At 40.4% G+C, this 23,336-nt stretch overlaps 2 protein-coding genes across 5 annotated transcripts in view; both read left to right on the plus strand.

The window, feature by feature from the left end:
* Positions 1 to 23,336, plus strand: part of LOC6625907 (uncharacterized) — a 40,260-nt gene that overhangs the window by 4,451 nt on the left and 12,473 nt on the right. For both annotated transcript variants that reach the window (XM_002049820.4, XM_070209640.1), the window contains exon 3: positions 21,882 to 22,138. In XM_002049820.4, coding sequence (XP_002049856.2) covers positions 21,882 to 22,138 — 257 coding nt within the window. The remainder of the gene's footprint in view (positions 1 to 21,881; positions 22,139 to 23,336) is intronic.
* Oxp (Oxpecker) lies at positions 224 to 22,016 on the plus strand. 3 transcript variants are annotated; one of them, XM_015173865.3, is made up of 4 exons: positions 224 to 529; positions 583 to 1,973; positions 2,038 to 2,675; positions 21,882 to 22,016. In XM_015173865.3, exons 2-3 carry the CDS (start codon positions 672 to 674, stop codon positions 2,671 to 2,673), a joined length of 1,938 nt encoding a protein of 645 aa, XP_015029351.1. In that variant the 5' UTR covers positions 224 to 529; positions 583 to 671; the 3' UTR covers positions 2,674 to 2,675; positions 21,882 to 22,016. The 3 variants fall into 3 exon arrangements, with proteins under 3 accessions (XP_015029351.1, XP_002049857.1, XP_032292791.1); XM_002049821.4 differs by lacking the exon at positions 21,882 to 22,016 and adding an exon at positions 6,638 to 19,478 and having other exon boundaries at positions 225 to 533; XM_032436900.2 differs by lacking the exon at positions 21,882 to 22,016 and adding an exon at positions 6,638 to 19,478 and having other exon boundaries at positions 226 to 529.

The raw sequence follows: 23,336 nt of genomic DNA on the forward strand, positions 1-23,336 counted from the left end.
CAAAACTTATGTGCATAATAGATTTCAGTACCATTGTACATATTTATCAAGTATATATGTATGTTACCTAAATTGATACTACCCTCTGTTGAATGAGTACAGGGTATAAATACTTAACAGGTGCACAAGGCAGCAGTACTTGTTACTTTTAAAAAAATAAAAATAAATAAAATACTGAAAGTGTATGAATTTTGCAAAAAAAAAATGTTAAATGCACATATAGTTGATTTGAATTTAATTTCAAACCTGCAAATAAATTAACTGAAATTCAAAATAACGTTTTTTTGCGAATCTAATAACAATGAGCTACAAGTGGGCGAACAAAAACTATCGAAGCAAAAGCGTCTTGTCTGTTATCGATATTGTTGGGTTTTCAAAGTCTGGCAACAGTAGATCCAGTTACTTCGCTCTTTCTTTTGGCGAGTGAGTTGCGAGCTGCAAGTTGTTGTGGAATTCTTAATACTAAATTTGTAATCCCGGTCACGTGCTAAAAATATAAAGAGTTTTTTCTGTACGGCTTACAACATCCGTAGGTAAAAAGTACATAATTTGTTTATTTTATTTGACCCGTATTCGTTGCAGTTATTGCCATATTTAGTTGGTTCTTATTTACCCGCGCTTTGTGCGCTTAAAGTGCATAATCTTTGCCCCAGTTTTAAATTCTTTTAAAAATGTCCGAGGGCAATCGTCAGAACTCGTCGTCGTCGTCAAGCTCTGGCAAAAGGAAGTCAAGTGGTTCGCCCGCGCGTGCTCCAACATCTGTTGGTGCCGCTAAAAAGCCCAAAAGAAGAAGAGCGGACGGGACTCACTATGTTGAGAAAATTTTGAAGAAACGCTACGTAAATGGACGAGCTCAGCTATTATTAAAATGGCAGGGCTATTCAATGGAAGAGTGTACGTGGGAGCCCATCGAGAACCTAACCGGCGATTGTATGCGAATGTTAGCTGACTTTGAGGCCGATTTATTTGCTGAGCAATGTAAACGGGCCAGGTGCAAAACAGACGCATCCATGGGATTGCCCGCTCCGAATGATGCGAGTCCAAGCAGTAGCTCACTTTATGTTGAAGAGAACAGTCCCTCCGCAGCAAGTCCTGCTGCCTCAATAAATGCGCGTCACCAGCTCATCCAAATGCCTTTGCCAATGCTTGACTTGGCCGACGTAAAGCAAGAAGAAGAACGGGATCAGCCGCAACTGGAGGAACAGACGCAAGAACAACAATTGCAGGAGAAGGAGCAACAGCTGCAGGTACGAATACTGCAGAAGGAAATGCCGCAGAAGCAAATAACGCCACAGAAGCAACAACTGCAGGAACAACAGAGCCAAGAACAAAAAGCGCCGGAACGACAACTGCTATTGCCTACGCCCAAAGCAAGCCCAAAGCTCTGTGAGGAGCTTAATCTAAGCAGCGACAGTAGCAGTGCCTCCGATAGTGATAGCAGTAGTAGTAGCAGTGGGAGCGGCAGCAGCAGTAACAGCAGCAACAATAGCAAAAATGGCAAAAGGGGCGATCAGAGAAAACGGACGCCAGTGCTGCCCCCTGTTCCTAAAAGCAATCCGTTCTTCATAAATCTTGATTTTGCGCACAAGCTCAACCTGAGCAGTGAGGATGATTCTGATGATGAAGTGGAACTACCTGCTACGGAACAAGCGAGCGCCATGGAGCGTCGGGAGGTTAACGCAAACAGTGGCTATGTCAAAAGTTCGATAGAAACTCTTAAGGAGCAGGCGCGCAGGTGGCATGAAAGCAAAGGCAAAGATTCTGAAAAAAGTGGAAGCCAGGTGGCAACAGTAAAGCCAGAGAAACCGCCAACAGCTAGGCCAGAAACACAACCAACGTCAACTGAGTCCAAAATACCTAAACTACTGGCAATTCCCAAAAAGATGAAAGATAAAACAATATCGCCAGAAACACCAAAATCGCGACGCCGCCTGACCATGCACATGGATTCCGTTGAAGAGGCCATGGAGCAAGTAAGTAGTTGGATGTTTGGTACTGTTAAAGGACCCGATTGTTTAATGGGCCCTATTCTCACAGATACATAGTGGATCGTCGATGAACCGGGGATTGAGCCTGGACAGAGGCCGGAGTCGAAGCAATAACCGACCGACCCGCAACGGCCGCTTTAAGAACATTAAACTATTGTCCCGCGTGGAGTATTCTCCAAAGCAATGCGCAAGCGCAGACAAAAGCCGGTTACGCGCTGAAATTTGTCAACAAAACCCATCGAAAGCATCTCCTATCAGCAAGGAAACATTGGGGCCCGCTGCTGAGCCCTTGCATAGCATGCCCTCAAAGACACTCAGTCCGAAACCAAGCTGCCAACTGCCGAGCACGCCCAAAACGCCGGAGCCTAGCTCAGTCAGCAGTGTCGGAGGTAGCAGCGGCAGCAGCGCCGGCGCGCGTGGCGGTAGTGCCACCAGCAATATCAGTCAGGTGGGCAACTGGGATGATTCGCTGCAGTTGCCCGCACGTCCGCAAGGCATCGAACGGGGCCTGGCGTTGGAGAAGATACTCAAGTCCTTCAAAATGAGGGGCGAGACATATCTAGTGGTCAAATGGAAGGCTGTCTCAGTACTCGATGCGGTGTTGCTAAGCGGTGTCATTGAGCTGTACCCGCACATTGTAATCGAATACTTTGAGAAACTTCAGCTACGGAGTCCGCTAGATTGATGGTGAGTTTCTATTGCTGTCGTTTTCCCGCTTATATCTTGGCCCTGTGCCCATAACCTTAAACACGCGCTTCCGTTTTGGCGCAGCTTCATAACTTTACAGTTCGACGCTCGCATTGCCATGAGCCATGAAAATGTTGCCCGCGTTTGGGTCAAGACAAATTTGCCGCCAAAAAGCGCCGACATCCGCTCTGACGGCAACTCGGTAACGTGGCATCCACTGCCGATACTTGCTAGCATTTCATGGCTTCTTCGCGTAGCCATCTTTCGTTCTCATGCACCCGTGTAAGACTTAACCGAGCATCTTTATAAATCATTGATAACGCCAGCCCAGCCATATGACAAATTGCGCTGGAATTACCAGCGAATTCTAAATTATGTGCTGTGCTGTGCTGTGCTGTGCTCTGCGTGTTGAGTCAGTATCGCGAAAGAACTTATGACAACTTTGATACACTCACATTGATTGAGGGTAATCGTAATGGCTGGCTTAGTTTGTTAGCCTTGAAAATCTAACTTTAATGGACATTATACGTACAAGTTCTTGAGTTTTAAAATCAAACTTATGCTGGCTCCTTATTACAAGTATATTATTTCATGAGCTTTATAAACAAAGTATTGCTGTTTGGATTCTTGCTTATTTTTATGTCCATGCGGAGGGTAATACATTTTTGTCCCGACCGCAATAAGTATGTACATTTCGATCAGATTATTGTTGATCATTCTATATATATATATATATTATGTAAAATAATGTATATTGTAAAAACGAATCCAAAGCCACAGTCTGCAAGGGTTTTTAATCTTCAGCATGGAGAAATCTACCTTTAATATGTTTTCAGCTGTGTTATTGAGTTGGAGCAATTCCTTGCGAGGCTGATTTGATTTATTTGGAATGTAAACAAAATTCCTTAAATTATAACTCAAATTTTTCTCTATTTATATTACCTACTGTCAACGCAGAGTATTAACTGTTCGTCTAATCGAAAATATTCAAAAATTATGTTTCCACTTGAAATGCAGATCTTACGCTGAAGATCAACGTGCAAGTTATGAGGCTCCAGACTTCTGTCTAGGTCTTGCTTGTTGCCCGCTTATCGCTATCATCTGTTGACAACTGGCGACGACAACAACAACAACAAATCGGACGCCTTTGCTTTGAACTCTGCGGCTTAGAGAGCTGGCACCGACTTATATGTATCTATCCGTGACACGCTCGTCTGGCCAGACGCAAGCTGTGGGCGTTCAGTTCATTCAACTGGCCAGCAAACAGCACAAAAATGGCAACCAAATTGTGTTTCAGCGCAAAGCTATCGATGTACCCAGCCCGACTGTGTTGCGGCTAACCTTCGTCGGCGCGTTCGACCAGCCCAAGAGGCACGCCTCATCGGCACATGGCACTTGGTGGTGCCACTTGAGTGAGTGGCTCAATGAGTGGCTGACAGTTTTGCTACTGGCTCGGCTAATGTGTCCATTTATTGCTGTTGTTGTGCAATTTCAATGCCATTTTCCAGCTCTTTGCGGGCTGCCTGATTGCATTTTTCAGCAATTTGCCAAGTTACCTGAATTTATCAAGTTGCGATTTTTAGGGGACGGGACATTTAGCTTAAGCTCTTCTGTGAATGCTTTTTGACGGCCATATTGGGCGTAAAAGGTTTCAAGAAACTTTTGGCAGTTAAACTCCTAATGTTCATAAAGTCTGTGCCTGTGTTAATTAAATTAGTTAATCTTGTAAGTTGCTCGCTTTAAACTAAATGTAAAGCCCTAAACGCAGTCAAGTTCAATCTTAGCTTAATTAACTCCTAAGCTGCCATTGTTAGATTTATTAAAAATACTTCAATCTGGAAAAACAAGTATGTGTCAGAGAGAAAAGGACGACTGACCTCTAAAAAGTTTATACAGCTTAAATTGTTTCCTGTCCCTTTCTGATGAAATGTAGATTCGTTAATTTCTGCAATTAGTTTTTGGCTAAGGCATTGTCATATTTTGTGTTTGATTTGGATTTCAATTCTTGTCTATAATTTAATCAATTTTCTCTTTGTAAGGCGCGCTCGTTACATAGATATCTATCGCGGTGCTCTATTATTATTATTATTATTGCTGTGCAGTTGTTAGTTTCGCTCTTTGTTGTCTTGACTTGAAGCCCGACTTCAACTTAGTTTTGATTTGCCAGGGCTGGGGCTCATTTGATTTATGTATTGGCTTAACTATAATTTACCAGTTTTAGTTTGGTTTGCATTTTTTGTGCTATAAATGGAAAACAAGATTCTTAATACCAATCAAGGGCCCTGTGTTTTTTAGCATTTTTAGTTTAGTTTCCACTAATTCGATTTTCTAAATTTATGCCGTTGTGGAAAATGTAAGACTAAAAATCTTTCGAAATTATTCCAACCACATTTTCGGCAATAATTTGCATTTAATTTTTGCTTGGCATTTCCCTTTACTGTTTTGTGTTGTTGTCAGTGTCGGTTCAGGTATTACAACAACAACAACAGCAGATGTGATAATTTTTCGCTCTTTTGACCATATTTGATAGTTGATGTAATTACGCCCAAGGCGGCCTCATTTATGACGCTTTGCATACAACAAAACCAGACACAAATCTCATGTTGTTGTAGTTGCTGTAATGCAATTTGTTTAACGCTTCGTTTATTACCAAAAACAGCAACGCATTTGAGACGTTGCAGCTGTTGTTGTTGTTGTTGTTTCTGTATATCTTGGTGGCGTAGGTAGCCTGGTTTGCTGAATGAAACACAGTTACAAGCCAGTTAAATATTGAGCATAGCAGACCGAAGCCTAAATACACTTGCAAAGAGAAAGTTTCTTTGGCCAAGAATAATACAGATACTATAATTTAGTTATCTTTTTAGTTAATATTTAACTTGTCAAAAGATTAAAGATATCATTTTGCAATTTAGTCCAGTTAAAAGTGTAGAATTTTCAATAAGTCATAGTAGATTATGCATACTCTCCATGCCACATGCCACAACTTATGTAGATTTCTTACATGCACACACCCCGGCCCCCTCCCCCTTCCTTTTGCTTTACCCTGTCCAGATGCCTGTCCGCCTTCCATTCCAGCAGCAATTTCCACGGCAACATCTTTTTAGCATGTCCAGCGAATTGTGCGGGCGTGGCGTGACCGGCCTTTATTTATTATCTTATTTCCAGTTTTCGCTGTTTGTCGGTTTAATATATTTGTTTAAGTAAAATGCATGTATTTGTTTGTTGGCACGGGCCGCATGTGGTTATTGTTATTGTTATTGTTGCCTGCGGGTTAGAGGTTAGTGGAACAGCAATTACTTGTCCAGGCTATGATTGCAATTGCACAGCAATTGCTGAATGATGATTGTGGTTAGAGAAAAGTCTGCTTCAACTGATTGTCTTGATTGAGGGTTTACCTTTACCTTGTTGAAGCCAATTGACCTGCTAAGAGAATCTCCAACTTGCATCCATTTCTTGTCCATGATGCTCAAATTGCATTGTGATTGAGCAGAAAACATGTTCAGCTGTGGAAATGAATTGTTTTAATATAAAATAAATAGAACAACAATCAGTTGACATAGCCACACTAAGCCCCCTGCCTAATATCAGACTCTGTTGTCTGCCCTGTGAACCTGCTAATCACTTTATTTGAAGAGTTATATCCACATAATAAAAACCTTAATGATATAACAATGCCAGCTGCTCTTTCTCCAATTTGATTTGTTCCGTTTCTGGTGTCAAGTGCAGCAAAACGACCTTGCATTGTTTTTGCTGTTAGAGCTTGCCACGCCCCAGAAGGGGAAAAAAAAACTGTGTTAATTCTTGATGCTTAATTTCATAGCTAATAAAATGAAAACAATTTATTTAACAAAGTTGGGTTTTACATTTGTGCGTTTTTATTACTAGTTTGTGTGCTTCAAAAATGTTGTGTATTAAGCTTAAATTAAAATGTTCGTTTGTTGTTGTTTTGTTTGTTATTTCAGATAATACATGCTCCACTCCGAAGTTGTTTCACACAATAAATCATTAAAACAAAAGCCAAACAACAAATACAGACACAATTAACTCAATCCGCCTGAAGGTTCAGGGGCAACATCGTTTTTCGTTTTTTTTTTTTTTGAAGTCTTCGTGGTTTTCTTTAGTTAGGAGCTTACCAAATTCGAGTCTAAGATTAACTAATTAACTATATGCGCTAACTATTTGAACTAGTTTTAGCTGTAAGGATATTGAAATATTACGTTAAGTATATACATAATCGATATACACACAAATTATATTTGATATTGAAAGAAAATATAAATAAATAATTTGTTATTGCGCCAGCAACAATTAAAAGTCCCTAAACACAGATAACTGCATTCGTATATTTTTTTTATTAATTAGTTAGCTTTTTGGATAACATGCCAGATTCATGAATTGCTACGTTCGCTCAACTTCAATTGTTCAGCCCACAAATTTGTACAATATTCGATTTTACGACTGCGATAGAGAGAAAAATTTGTTGAAATTGCCTTTAAATGTCATTTGCCGGATTTGTAATTCAAATTTCAGAAAATTTCAGTGAACAGTCTCTCGCGCTCGCATTCGTCTCCCCTCTCTGACTTGTTGACATTTTTGTTTGACTTTTTGAAATATTTTCAAAGGTAGCGCCCCAAAAAAAAACACTTGAAAAAAATGCTATTATATTTTTGGCGCATGTAGATTTGTTTTTTTGTGCTTTTCAGAGTGTGTTTGCGCGACCCCATTGATAAAATGACTTTTGTATGGTAATTTGCAAACATGCATTCTTCTGGTGGGTGCCTTTGGTTCACCTCCAACCAAACAAGTGGGCGCACTTACTGCCAATACGTGTGTACAAATATCTGGGTCACAATTCAAGACGTTGGTCAAGTTCTGAGAATACAAATAGCTAAAGTTTTGCTTAGGCGAGTCTTCCTCAAGGATACGTTATTCCTTTGAAATTAATCAACATTGTATTCTATTTTCTGTATACGAATATTACTTATTGCTCGCATAAGTTTCTTACAAAAAATTCGTATAGCTATATGTTATAGTCTTTCGATATTAATGTTCTTTTATGAGTGCTTTATAATCTAGTTTCATCCAGGCAGCAGGATGACGGCCAAGCTATTTAGAAGTAGTTCCACATATATTCCTTAATCAAAATGAAATATTATATTTTCTAGTAAACTTTCATTCCATTCTATTAAGTGCACTTTTTTTTTGTTTTTATGTGATCTTTTACACCATGAGCCATGCCCATAATAGGTTTTTCTTTATTATTGTTTGGTTTTTCATAAGATTTTCTAATTAACTTTCAGCGCCTACGACTTCCGCAACAACAAATTACCAGCGCGTACCAAGTTTGGAGCCACAAATGTGCTTCAACAATTTCAGTATGCAAATCGTTACGCGTTTGATTCATGAGTCACGTGTGGGGTGGGTCGATGAGGTTCGACAGTTGGAGTCGTGGCTGCTGCTTCTTTCTCTTTCGCACTGTACGTGCCACGCCCACAGCTGCAATGGTGCACCTCAACTGGGTGCATTGAACGCATTTTATTTGGCTCGTTTCTCTTTGTCTGCATTGCACGATTTTCCAAACACATTTTCGCTTTTGCTTTTAATTGGCGTTTCTTGTGTTTTGCTGTGGCTTTTCCTTCGACTGCTCGTGTGTGTGTGTGTGTGTTTTTTCCGTTTCACCTTTGTTTTACTTTCGCGTCCACAACTTGTTGCCACTGTGCCACTGTCCAGTTGGCCAGAGTCGACTCGTGCCGCCGCGATAGCTGTTGTTTTTATGGCTTCCAAACTGGGCCCAGCCCTGCACCGCCAGCTGCCATGCAGAACATGGTGCAAAACTTTGATTTCGTTTGACAAACGGACAGGCCATAAATCATAAACAAAAGCACGGCTTGGGCCAAAAAGAAAGCGTTGACTTTAAACGGAAGTGCCGAGCCATGGGCCTAGCCCCATGGACAGTTGCATTTTGTCGATTGGGCGAAAGTAAATCGCAAAAGCAAAAGGTTTTTAGTTCCATTTGATTGGCCAATGCCTGACTGATGCATTATAATGCTAATATGAGTATGACTTTTATAAGCGGAATACATATATTATATAAATATAAATAGTGAAAGATATATCTCAGATATGTTTCCGATTGCAAACTGAACAATCTATTTCCCAAAAACTGAAAGCTTATAACTGTAAGCGGGTGTTCAATTGAGGATTGGACATCTTAAAGACAGAGATATATAAATGAATGATGTTTTCAAAGTTTTTTTTCGAGTTGGAGACTGAAATTGTTGAAACATGAAATTATTTGAAGTATAAGACAGCTTAAAATTTTCTTTAAATTCATTTTCTGTCATCCACATAGTCAAGGTTTCATGTTATACATTTGTGGCATTCCCATTTTCCGCTCTACCGAGTCCTGCACTAAGCCTGACATTACAAAGACTCAACTCAACTCTACAGCTTGTTGTGATAATTGAACTCTGTCATGAGTAAAATTCCCACAGCAAAGGCAGCTACTGTCTTTGCCAAGAGACACCAAAAAAAAATCACTTAATTAAAACGCCAAAGTACAAACAATCAGTATCCGATACCGATCCATGACAAGCATGTGATTCATGCAAGCGATCCGACCACTAAATGCCCAAAACGTCGCAGTGTGAGTCAGAGCAAATGCATGGATTCGAGTGCGCCACGTAGAGTCTTATTCCCCGTGTCCAATGAATGGGACACCCCCCGCGAAGTGATTGCATTGTTGTTGGATAGGTGCTCGAACGGAGCGCAGTCGGTGACATAAGAGGCACAAATGTTGTGGAAACAAAAGAGTTGAAGCTCCATGGGCACCCATGAGTATATTGGCCAGGTGTGCGCTGTGGAGGCCAGGTGGAGGGCTCTGCAGCTTGCTGAACTTTGCGCCCTGCCCAGGCAAAGCCAATCAAGTGTGGCCAAATTGATTACGGCTGCAAAATCCTTGACCCATAAATGCCAGTTGGGCAGCGTTCGGACATGCCTCGACTGTCTCGCCGTTTCCGCTTTTTGTTGCAAGCTGGCAAATGGCAAACATAAAAGTCGCTCTTTTTTTCAACGCCAGCCAAAACGTAACGTTAATGCGTTTTTTTGCCAAAAATTAAACGCGAAAAAAAAACACATTTTACACGTTTACCCAACGACGCCCTGTCGCAAAGTGTTTCATCCAATTTCAAGGTAAATTTACTCGCGGTCTGAGCTTTTTTTTTCTTTGTTTCAATTTTATTTCTTGTTGTCACCTGCTTTTTGTAACTGTTACAGGTGGCACATTGTGGAATTCAGCCGACTAAAGTCAACAAATAAATCATTTGAAATGAAATCGGTTGAAGCAGAATCTGCAATGCTCCAACTGAAGCAAAATTTAAACCACATCGCTTTAATTATGTTCACCTCTGAATTGGAAGAAGCTTGAAGAAGCTCCTTCATAATGGGTTATATATCTATAGATATAGCAGTTCCAGGCCGAGATTTCTTCTTGTTTTTATGAGTAATCAGATTGACCAATAATCATAAAAATTGTTAATTCAGACAATCGAATATCTAAAATTAGGGAAATTTGTGTCAGGCTGATTCACACTTTAACCCGAAAGCATGACTGCATATTTTTCAAGAGAACAATCTCAAGCTCTAGATAATTCTGTAAATGGAAACACACATAAAAAATTGTTATATCTTCACGCAACTTTGCCCATAAAGAAACGTTGAAAAATGTTTAATAATTTACAATAATTCACGATTTAATCTTTTGAATCTATGCATTGTCTGCTTTTTTTCTTTAAATATATAAACAAAAGACAAAAAGTAAAAAAAAATGGCCAAGAAACTTGATTCGGTTTTTTGTTGCTTTTATTGTAATTAGAAATCTTTTTTTTTCCCGCTGGTCTTTGTGATTTATAATGTGGCCAAGATTTTTCTATCCATCTATTCTTTCTTTCTTCTCTCGCTGCCTACATTTGCATATTCGCCGCTTGGGTGGGTGTATTGACCACTTCAAATGGGCGTGGCTGCCAATTGTGAGCCAATATGTGAGCGCAAGCTATAGAAGCCATACGCAATGATGCCCCACTCTGTGCGATTGGCTTTAACATGTGCGAGCCGAAGTAGCTGGCAGCGAGAAGTTCAATGCCCCACCGATTTGAAGTATTTTTTTTTTTTGGGCAAACAACTTTGCCTAAGAACCCGCGCTGCCATGTTCCAGTCCAGCCATCAATCAATCACAAAGCTGGCGGCACTCTTCGAGTGTCCTCTCCAACGCCTTCGCAGAGATCTTCTTCAATTGATGCACCACTCAAAGAGTACGGCCTGGTAAATTGCAATTCATTGTCGCCATGTCTGAGAGGGTATACAGCGAGTAACTGAGGCTCGCCACACTGCGCCTTTATGCATCTTGACATTTTTATTAAAAATTGTTCGCGAACAAAGGGCATATTTCAGGAATGCCGCTCGTTAAGCGTCCAACTGGGCAACTGGCCAGGCCAAATTAACTCTTGAATCCGACTGAAATGCAGTTGTTGTTGTTGTCGTTGTTGTTGTTGCTTCTGGGCATAATTTCCTGCTTAAATAACGCGCTGCTGCATTAATAACAGCAACAAAGGAGCAAACGGACAGCCTAAAAGCTCCCGAAGTCGAAAGGAGTTTTTTAAATGGATGCTCGGTTGCCAGTTTTTAGTGCAGTTCTCCACATCTCAAGGAAAACTGCATTTTAAGCCTGTTTTTCTGGCTTGAATTGTATTTAGTTGAGCCCAGCGAGAGACTCATAAAAGGGCAACTGGCAACGGGACACAAGGCAAACTTGTTAAAATGTTTTTTTTTTTTTTTTTAAATTATAAATAGCGATGCCATAAAAACTGAAATTATGATAGCTACAAAATGAAATGAGTAAATATAGCCCGAAGATTTGTCCTGCTATTGCAAAAATATATTCTCGTATGAGATACAAACTAGTTGTGTGTGCTGGGTGTACTTTTCTCTCTTAATGCCCGTTTCCTCCTCATGGCGATCCCTTTGCAATTTGTGGCATGCCAAGCGCGTTTCTTGCCACTTGCATTTCAACGGCAGCGACAACGACAACGACACCAACTCCAAATGCAACTCCAAATGCAACTGCAACAGCATCCAAGTAGTCGGATAAGTACTGGAGTTACGCCATTTGAAGCACATTGCATTCGGAGTGGCAACCGAGACAGAAAACAGTTCTATTACTTAATATGCAACGTTAATGCGAACAATGGCAGCACGAACTTGTTGCTGGTGGGGGGAATACTTGTACCTGGACGTGCTCGTGGGCACACCAGCCCAGGCAGCAGTCTGTCCATTCACTCAACACTGCACACACACACACACGATCCTCAACAATCTCCAACAGAGCCTTCAGATCGGCGCTTAGAGTCGGGCATTCAATCAACGTTTTGGCCACGATTTCCAAGACCTGGTTTAGAAAGGCGACGTGCGGCTCCAAATAGAAAAGCACAAAAAGTGTTTGGGTCTCGCCAGTCATGTCGTAGGCGTCGCTCCACAGTTCTTCACACCTTTTGCGGCCAACAGCTGCGTGCCACAATTTTTCGTTAGCCATCAGAATATTTCGCTGTGATATAGCACTAGAACCGTGAAGAGTGCTTGTCGGCGCTTTTTGTGATTCTTGCTCTGGTAACGTGGCTGGGAATTCGAGTAGTGGTCTGTTATTTCTAATGAGCTTAGATTGTTCGCTGCCTGAATGGTAATTCGAGCGTTTGCAGTTGTCCAGCGAGCTAATGGACTGAAAGTAACTACGGGATCGCAATGCCTTGGAATTGGAGCAGAATTAAGTGACTTGTGATTTGTAGTCTACTCGAATGTCTTGGGGCACTCGGTGTTCACTTAGAAATGAAACTCAATTTTCCGAATAAGACTTAATTCACGATAAAAACTGCAGTTGTAAGCGTCGCCTGGATGCATCTAATATAAACGCAAATTTATTTGCCTTAAATGCGAACGTGAGCATAGAAAAACCACAACCAGTTTGCAGGCTTGCTCTCAAGTTAAACATAATTAGAGCTCTAATTAGTGCATTAGTTAAAGAATTATTATAAAAAAGACTCGCTTTATTGGCTTAGAAATAAATGATTGGCATTCTGATTTGCTGCAGCCCGGCTTTGGGATATGTCTAGCATTGTGCATGTCTCCGATTCTATTCTTTGTCAAAGCAATTTTCTCTGCTATTGAACACAATTTATTGCTACATGGTGCAGCCAAGCCCAGTTCACTAATGCCAGCAAAAAAAAAAAAAAACAACAAAAATCGCTATTTTTTCAGCTCAGTTTCAGTTTTAGCTTCCACTTGAGGCTCGACTTTAACACAGTTTGCGCCATTTGCAAAGCGCAAAACTAGTTTGCATTTGCGCTCGTAATTTACTTTTAATATTTGCAATATAATTTTTATGTTGCCTGCCTTTATTAGAGCAGAGTGGAGCACGCTTTGCAAATTATATAAACCAAATCGCCAAAGAGCACAAAATAAACGAAACGAGCCGAACATAAACAAAGCGCAGTCGCACCTCAAAAAAGCCCAAAACAAAAACAAATCGCAATCGAAATGGAAATCGTGGCACGGGCAAACACAAAGAAGACGCTGACTCGACTCAAAAGCCAAAGAAAACAAAGTGTGAAGCACAAATCAAACATCAAATAATTGATAGAATATTGATGATGTTTAGCTCAAGCACCGACTATCCAACTGATGTCCGCAACCAAAATGCTAAGCGGTCGTCGTCGACCTTTCACCCGCAAAGGCTGCAGCAGCTCTGACCCAGCACGAGCCTCTGGCAAAGGGACCCACAGTTTCAGTTGGCAGCTCAGCCCCAAAGTCGTGAGTCCAAGTCTGTTCGAAGGGGGAGAGACCTATGCGGACATAGCCACCCGCACGCGCTGGCCAGAGTTTCAATTGAACCAGTTTTAGTTTTCTTATTTTTTTTTTTTTTTGTGCCCAGTCCCAGACATTGCGGGAGTGGTAATCGAAAACCGGCTAAAGAATTTCCAGCTAAGAAGTTTTTCATGTTCGTTTGCCATTTGCTATCTTTGTCCTTTTGTGCACTCGAATAATGGCCAGACTCCATGTTGCATAAACATTTATGTGCTTTTCCAGTTTGAATACATTTTCGAATGTGCAGCAGTTTTTTTTTGTTTTTAGCCAAGGTTGCAAATTTTGTAACTTTTCTGTTTAAATCAGCTCACTTTTCTTTTTCTGTCTACTGAAATTTGAAGCTTGCAATATTTTCAATTATTCAACTCATTTTCGAAAAAGGAAATTTGTAATATTGGACCATTTTTGATAAACTAAGACTTGGATTTGGCTTGATTGTTCCTTATAGAGCCCACCCCGGCAAAAGGTTTGGAATTTGATATTCTAAAACTAATCTGGCTTACAGCCTTGATTTAAAATGAGAACAAAAACAATAAACAAAGCTCTGACTACATATTTAACTGGATTATAGAACTAATAAATCTCAAATGAAAATTCATTTCAGTTGAAATCAAATTTTCTTCATGGCATAATATGTTTGATCGCAATCATTGTAATTGCTTCTTTAATCAAATTAGTTGCGTTGTTTTTTTTGACTTCAATCTTAAATCAAATTTTCTTAATGGTATAATATGTTTTATCAAAGTCATATGTTTTTGCTTCTTAATACAAATTAGTTCCGTTGTTTCTGAGTGTGTTTGAAATTATTGTTAACCTGAGCAGCCTCTCTTTGGCTATGCTGCTCCATCGATGAGTTTCAGTTTCAACAGCCCATTGGCGGCCACTCGGATTACTATCGACATCTCTGGGTCGGTCAAGGGAAAAATGTTACGAGCAAAATTGAAATCGACGAAATTTCACTTTCGTTTGCCTTTCTTTTCGTTTCGAAATACATTTCAGCTCGCCACCCCAAAAGAGCTGCTCGACGGAATTGACCCTCCGCAGCAGCGTTACGTAAGCCCCAAACGCCCTAAATGCCACGCCCAGTAGTCGTCGCTGGATTGTTATTGTTGTTGTTGTTGTTTTGGGTCTGTTGTAAGCAATTCATGTATTTAAGCTTAAACGGTTTACAAATTTATGCGATCTTTTGGGCCGTTTCGGTTATTATGTCGAGGCTGGTCGTGAATTAAAAACGCATGAATTTCAAGTCGACGTCGGCAAGTTTTCCCAGAGCCTCAGTTTTATGGTGGCGACAACAAGCCAGCTTGTGGCGGACAGTGATAGTTCAGGAAGCGGCTTGAGACATGGCATCTGGAATGCGGTCCAGATATCTGTGTTGACAGTGCGACAAAATACCAGATCAGTAACTGGCCCGGGTAACACACCCTCAAGCCCAGAGTCAGGTGTCAGTTTTGTAATTGCCTGCAGCACAATTAAGGCAAACGACAATAAAAATAATTGGCCAAGCCACGGCTAAACACGACTCATAAACAGGTTATTTGCAACTTTAGAATGTTGCCCAGATCGGCGTGTGTCATGTGCGGGTGTTATGCCAACTTCCATTTCCAGGTTCAATTGGTTCTTTGTCCTTGATGGAAAATGATTGATTAGCATTTTGTATTGCCAAAAGGCGGATATTGTGGCAATTGTGCTGGCTTAAGTCGGAAACAATGCGAACCCCTATCGAAAAATTGGCTGGCACTCGAAAATTATGCACTTTGAACTGGTTCGTAATCGCATTTTTAGTTTTTGCCATGTTTTATTTTTCTTTTGAGCTATTTGCATAAGGCTCGAGTTGTTGTCGAGCAAGTCAACAATATTTGGTCAATAGGCGAACAAGTATCTGGAGCTGCAATTATTTACTTGGGCGGCCAGTCAAGTGGGTAAATGCAGCTACAAGAGCTCGGCTTTAAACCAGACGTAACTTTTGCATCCGGAGACTGTTTATTTATTATACGAGTTCACTGACTCCAACTTATGAAAGATCCAATGTTTATTTTATTGCTAGATATGAAACTTTGTCACATTTCGCTTCAAATTTAACAAAGAGTTAGTGATAGCTCTGCGAACTCTTTATTAATTTATTCGAATTGATTCAACTATATCTACACTCTTAGCTGACTATTAACTTTCAAGCCTCAACAACTTTTGACAAAAATATAATTTGGTTCAGCTGTTTTTATGAAGCATTGTTGCCTTTTTTATTTAGAAATAACTACATTCGACCAACTCTTGCTGATTCCAGCACTCCCTCTCTCTCTCTCCATACCTTTTTCGGCATATCCTGGGTCCTAAAGTAGATGGAGGCACAAACTTTGTCATTTGTAGCACTTGCAACATATGCTAAGGTTACAAATATTTAGCTACATGTTCCGCCCAATATTCTTAGCTCATTTTGGAGCTTAAGCCTTAACTCTAAATATTGCCAATAATCCAAATTATATGAAACTCCCAGTAGTAAGCGGTTGTTTGCCAATCGAAAATTAGCAACTGCTGCTAACCTAGTGGTAACAGCTACCTGAGCTTAACTGGTGTGAAATTTTACAGAAATGGTCGGTAAGAGTGTGTGTGTTCACCTACTCGCAGAAGGCGTAGTCGTCGCTCCTTGCCTCTCGACAGCCCAATGTTTGGCCAAGTCTAACAATGGCCAAAACAGCGGGCAGTCCAAACAGCTGCCAGTTTGCCATGCAACACTTTTGGTTATTGTTGTTGTGGTTTATTTGTTACTGTTGTTGTTGTTGTTGTTGCAGCTGTTATTGTTGCGCGTTTGTTTTGTAGCTGCTCGCGCTTTGCGCCCGTTTCGTTTGGCGTTTACTTTGTGTAACAAGTTTGCATATGTGATTAACAAACAGCACAGCATGTATTAGTAAACATAATTATAACACAAAAAGAAGCAGAGAGAGACACAGAGAGAGAGAGAGAGAGGGAGAGAAATGAAAAGTAGCGAATGGCGGCGAATGATGCAAGCAGCACGTCTTGAAATTCTACAATAAAACGAAAGACTTAAGCGACAAACCTAACGCGCAACATGCGTGGGCAGCATAAGTCAACTTTAATGATGCACTCGAAAATATATTTTGTCATCAGATCGGCATCGGCATCGGCTTACATCAGCAACTGCCGTGGGCGCTGGCCATCAGAGAACCTCCCCTCCGAAGACCAGGCCCAACGCCAACACCACAAATTACAGCTGACTCACTTTTCGTCTCTTTTTGTATTCTTCTACTCTTGACATTGACCTTCGATGGCGCATTATTATTTTCTAATTAGCAGCCGCCTGGGGGAGCACAGCTCGTTGTCCACTTCTTGAGCAGATTTCTTTAACAATATTTTTGTTTGCCTTTGGTATTATAATGATCTCTGCTGTCGCCGTCTGAGGCTTATTGTTCTCTTTGTGTAGATTTTGATTTTGTTGTGTCGTTTTTTTTTTTTTTTATGACCTTTTATTGCTTTTGCTCTGTGTGGCGGGAATCGGTGGTTACTGTCACCGCGTTGAAGTCCATTAAATGCGAGTAAATTAAATAAAATTATCTATTTATTTTGCCAAACTACAAGGGATTTGTGAACTGGGCGTGGGCTCTGAGCTCACAACCGCAGTAGGAAGCGAGTTTTGCTTGGCTACGCAGCGACAGGTACTCACAGAACTACTTATTATCACGCATTGTAATAAGTAGGCACAAAAGTCACATAATTTTGATTGGTCTGGGTGTGTTTTATGACGCAGTTAGGAATGTTATTCAAAAGAATCACAGTTTTAAAAGCTGCGAATAATACAAATTCTGGGTTCACAAACATTCTGAAATCTTGCAGATACAGAAAATGATTTTGTGGAAATATAAGTTATTCAAGCATCAACAGCCCCATTTAGTGCGTAAGTTGTTGGTCAGCAGATTAACAGATCCTTGCATTTCCGTCTGTATTAAGACTTTAAACTCAGCATCTAATGTATAAGATTGCAGATTCCATGGAATCGGCCTTTTTTCCTCCCAACTCATTTTGTAAGATATACACAGATTCAGCATGGTCCAATTTTTTATACATCCCCCTGTTTCGCCTTAATCGGAAGTTAATGATGAACTCTTTTCTTAGATTGGGGCAAGGCTTTTGCGTACGTGCTTGTGTGGGGATGTTTATATATGTCTGTATGTGTGTAGAGCGTTTAAAACTGTCAGATCTTTAAGCTATGCTAAGTATTTAACTATTGTACGAACTTTTAAAAGTTCAGCAACAGCTCCACCGACGACCTTCAATCAAAAGAGAAGAAGCAGCAGCAGCAGCAGACTCTGCGAGTGGACGACACAGAAACTTGATTAAGCAAAGAAAAACTTAAAGTTCAACTTGTATCAATGCTGTTGCTTCTGCCTCATTTGCTGCGGCTGTTTGTTGTTGTTGTTGTTGTTGTTGCTTTTGCTGCACTTCTGAATGTCTTTTCGCTGTAGCATCTTGACATTTCGCACAAACAAACAACACAAAAAAAAAACCCCCCAAAGCAAAAACAAATGAAGAAAACGCTTGCATTGCTTTTGTTTTGCAACTTGTTGCAGCAACATTAAAATGCAGCCAGAATAGAAAGAACGCTTAACTGAAGACGCATATTCACTGAATCATCGCCGTATTATCGCTGTAAAGCAAGCGTGTTCCAGAAGCCAGCCAATTGCCAATTGCATGGCATGCCCAACCAATGCTAGATACGAAATCGGCAGCGGCAAGTTTGGAATTCTTCTTGAGTCGCCACCGCTGCAAAACTGTAAATGTCAAGCTGCCAGCACTGGCTGCTGGGGGCACAGTGGGGTCTAAAAATAAATGTATATGCATAGAATTGTTACTAAGATGATTTTTTTGTTCCTCACTCGAAAGTTTATTGCAAAAAGAAAACTACTTCTACAAAGAGAAAACGCAATTAATTTCATTTGCAGGCCTATCTCATATAAACTATATTTTTGGAGTTTGATAGTTTCGTTTCGTTCGCTTACGATTGTTGACTACTGTGCAGCAAGGCGTCGCTGCCGCAGTGGACGTTCGACATGGGACAAACTAAAAATGGTTTGAGGTGGGCTCATTGTTTGGCTCTTGCTTTGGGCCAAATGCCAAATGCGGCAGACAGTTTGAGAGGCACTTGACTAAAGGCTGCGCGCGGCAAAGTTGAAACAAATTCAAAGTCCATTTGGCGAGCATTGAAAACAGGCTGTGCTATTGCTTTTGTGGCAGGCACTGCGGAAAGTATCAATGAAACATATTCAAGGCACTTTGTCAGTTCTATTTTAAAGCACATTCAAAGTTCTAGACACCCGAGTATTGTGTAAATTTCAAATTGTACGCGCTATGTTTAGATCTCGTTTGCCATGGGATATGCCGCTCGATCTGCTGTACGACGACTTCTCCAGGTGGCTGTGCAGACAAAATGCAGATGCGCTGTCCGAGAAGAAATTTAATCGGAAAGCCTGTATTCCATTCGACATGTTCTACAAGGACTTTGTCAACTGGTTGGCCGACGAGAAGCTCTCCTTTCTGGCACACCAGTTCTGGGCGAAGCTGTCCCCGGAACAAAAGTTTACCTACGACATGCGCGCTAGGCGAATTATGCAGTCCCAGCAAAAAAGTCATCAGCCAACTAAAGACAAAAGTCGTCCGAAGCATGTGCATAAACAATCGAAGCCCTATCCGAATACTTCACACAAGCTGCGCCGGTCGGGAGCCAAGGCAGTTAAACGCCAAAGGTCCAGAATAGTTTCAAACCAGCCTCAAGTAAAAAATGATAAAGCCAGAGCATGAAGGCAAATAAAAATGATGCATGATTTTGAATCAAATTTAAATTTGACGGTATTAATAAATAATTTTTAATATAAAAGTTAATAGCACATTTCTCAATGCCCCAAGCTCTGATGCGATAACATTCCTTTATAGAAATTAATTTCGATTTATCATTCGCATTATTCAAAATTAAATCTTTCGTTTGAAAATAACTATTCTTCATTCAACTAAATATATATAAATTGTCACTTCTCAATTTCTCTACAAGGAATATAAAAGGTATTTGCATATAAATTCATGTCCATGTTTATGGTTTTCTGTCATGTTTTTTATACCCTGTAGCGATTGAAAATGGGTATATTTGTATATTCTATGTGGATAGTATCCATGGCCATGTCCGAAGTTATTCAAGTGTATACTTACCTGCGTTGGCAATCTAGAATTTATATTGGGCGAATTCAAAACATGCTAAATTTTGATGTTGACTAAGGGGTACAGGGTATTTTGTAGTCATGTTACACCGCAGCGTACTTTTTTTGTTTTGCGTTTAATGTTTAATCCATTTATATGGAGAATAACGACTCCTGCTTAAATCGCTCATATGCAATTCAAGAGAGAACTTCGCGCTCATTACAATAAATATCAACGCAATCGATAGGCTTGTTTACGCGACAGCTGACCGAAGGTTGTTCAATTTTGTGTTCTTTCTGCCAAGAAAATTGTAATAGACAAATACGCATTGGTATCCAATACGATTCACGATTTTTCAATTTTAGGTCAAGTGTGCTGGGAATACAAATAAATTGTATTGTTTTACAAAGTTTCGTTGCACGAAATTAAAATACGCTCGCAGCATTTCTTAAAAACAGATGAATACGAACAATAATAAGAATAAAACACATATTAGTTTAAAATATATTCACTCATTTACGTAATAGCAAAAAAAAAAAATGTATTCACTCACGTCAGATCTGCAATGCTCACTTATGAAATGGAACAATAGTGCAGAGTCAACGGCAGATGAGAATGAACGATTTTATCTACCTTCAGCGGATTAGAGTTAGCAGGCTGGAAAATGTACACAGCAACTCTTGCCCAAGCGCAGAAGGCTCTATATTTGAGAACGCAATGTTCGTGTTTAATTTATATAATTAATATACTGCACACTACTGCGGGGGGGCTTGAACACAGTGTTCGTCGTTTCCTCATGCAGAGCTGGCGTCAACGCACACACGACGCCAAGACAGAAATCGTAGAATATGCGGCTAAGAGTCGTATACTGTAGTTCTGGTTCTTTATTGTTCAATGGCAAGCAGTGGTTAAAGCAGTTTATAAAGCAGTGTCAGTTTCTCTTTGCCTTGGCATAATGAAATAAACACTTGTATTTTTCAGGCTCTTTTTGTTTCCATCAATTAATCAAATATTTTAATCTACCGCCTTCGAAAATGCAAGTACCACACGTCTCCTCCGGTCGCATATATATTTTTTAAACATGTGTCGAAAACAAGGTGTGAAACGCAAGTAACATCAGCATCAGATTGAAGTACTACCAAGCCCCTGGCTCAACGTAGGCGTTGCCCCGCTCCACTCTGGGCGCCTCACGTTACTGCATAAATGTGCCTGATGAAATTTTCAACACTATATTCTTGTTTGAAATGTTGCTCGCTTGTAGTATATTTCAATTTTCAATTAGTGGCAACGTTTTTGTGTGGTTGAAAATCTATTTTGTTGGTGTGCAATGGGACTTTTTGTGCCCAGACATTGTGGGTCAAAGAGCTAAGAATGACGCATGTGAGGTTGCAGCTGGAAGCTATTTGCTGTTGCTGTTGTTGTCAGCTTCGGGTGTCTGTGCCCACGCTTATGTTTAATTGTCTGTGTGTTTGTATATACTTTGGCAAAAAAGCAACCAACGCCATGCCATAAGTACCTATTAACAAAAGGCAGCTGCCAAAAATAACCCTATGTCGCGCAACATGTATTTTGTTGCACGCTTGTCGATTGTACAACGAGAAGGAAATGGGTCAGCACACTTTTACACACAAGATATATTAAAGCCTTAAGCCGAATAATTTATACCCTAACATTTCTGAATATGATTTTATTTAATCAAACTGAAACTTATACTTTTTATAATCAAGCAGCACGAAAGCAGTTCAATCAGTCAGCAAAGCAGTGCGAGCTGCTACTTATCAATTTTTTTTTTTTACGAATATGAGAAAATATGTGTATATTTGTCAGACCCATGACAAAAGTTGGCCCCTATGCTGGGCTTTATTTATTTATTTATTTATTACAATTTATTGACAATTAGATACGATGATATTGAATTTGATCGCCTTTCAGGGCTAACTGCAGCCAGCGGCGCCGAAAGGTGTCAACAAAACAATAAAACCGACAACAAAATCTGCGTCAAGTGTTGAAATTGCAGCTGAAGTTGAGATGCTGTTGATTAATTACTATTCGCTACGTGTTGACTATTAACTTTTGACCTCGTTTGCATTTCAGATACCTCCAGCTATTACTTTCCATCACAAAATCGTTTCGTGCCATCCTCCGGCTCGTTTCCCCGCCAACTGCAGCAGCCCCAACAAACGCTTCATGGTTTTCGCAGCAGCAGCGGCGGTTTCTCCCCAGCCCCTGGCTCCTACCAGGAACAGCTCCTGTTCATCGGCAACGAGAACAGCAACAACAATAAACAGACTCCAATTTCGACGAGCTCTCCATACGGAACACCATTTGGTGGAGCAGCACCACAATTTGCGGTAAGTTTTTTTTTTACTCGCCATTAAGTCCGACTCCAACTCCAATTGGAGTTCCAAACTAAAATTCAATTTTTGTGCAAAATGTTGGCCAGTGCATTTTGCATTTCCATATGCGGGGCTCTTTATTGCCAATCAAGGGGGAATGGGGCGGGAATGGGTACGGGCAGGTAACAGGCGGCAGGCAACCTGCAACCTGCCACAAAATGTACGAACAAACTATGCCGAAGGCAATTAAGTAACTTGTTGTCTGTGTCTCGGTCTGAGAGCTCGAACTCGAAGCCGAGTCTGGCACTCGACACGCAAAGCTGTGCCAATCAACGCCAAAAACGAAATCAAATCAAATCAAAATTCATAAATTACAACATGCCACATGCCACATGCCACATATGAAATTTGATTAAGCCAACTTGCAAAACGCAGGCGGGAATGCCAAATGCAGCTAAAGAAAATCAATCGGTTATATACCCTTACACTATAGGCATTATGACTTCCACACGAAATATGTAACGCTTAGATATATATACAGACTAGCTTCAAGTTATGCTGACTAAACTTAGAATTTACTAACCATGTATTATATATCATATTGCGATATTTAATTAACATATATGCAAAAACCAAGTCAAGTTGATCCAATAAATCATATGAAGAAAGCATAATTTCCTATTACATTACAAAACGATGAGTATAAAATGCGCAATTTCAATAGCCCGAACAGAAATGGACAGAATTTGGGCTATAATTAACTGAAAAACAATTATTTGCTTGGTAAATATATAATTTGTGTATATTGCAAATGGTGCGAGTCGGTCTAAAAAGATTGGCACAAGGTATTTCCTGGTTAGGAAATTATTTCACTATTACAAATTATTCAACAAGTTTCTGGGACTTTCCTAACACATAGGAAACCATTTGCTTGGTAAAATGATTACAGACAGATTCAGGAAGATTTGCCCGGTCTTGTAACTCCAGCTCTAGACGACGACTCCCTCCCACTTCGTGCCCCATCTTTTGCTTGGCTCGGCCTGGAACTGTGCACGACTCACGCAATGCTCAAAACGTAAATCGAATTACACACTAGACAATGAAATTATTGACGGCGGGTGTACACCCGTACACAACTGGCCACTGGTCAGAGCTGGAAGCATTTCCAAATCCATTTTCCCGCTTACTTTCACTTTGCCGAAACTGCAAACAA

Source organism: Drosophila virilis, chromosome 5, assembly GCF_030788295.1.
Source record: "Drosophila virilis strain 15010-1051.87 chromosome 5, Dvir_AGI_RSII-ME, whole genome shotgun sequence".
Classification (NCBI taxonomy): domain Eukaryota; kingdom Metazoa; phylum Arthropoda; class Insecta; order Diptera; family Drosophilidae; genus Drosophila; species Drosophila virilis.

Coding starts and splice junctions, on each gene's coding strand:
- Oxp (XM_015173865.3), top strand. CDS start 672: ATGTCCGAGGGCAATCGTCAGAACTCGTCGTCGTCGTCAAGCTCTGGC. Junction 1,974..2,037: donor TTGAAGAGGCCATGGAGCAA/GTAAGTAGTTGG, acceptor CTATTCTCACAG/ATACATAGTGGATCGTCGAT.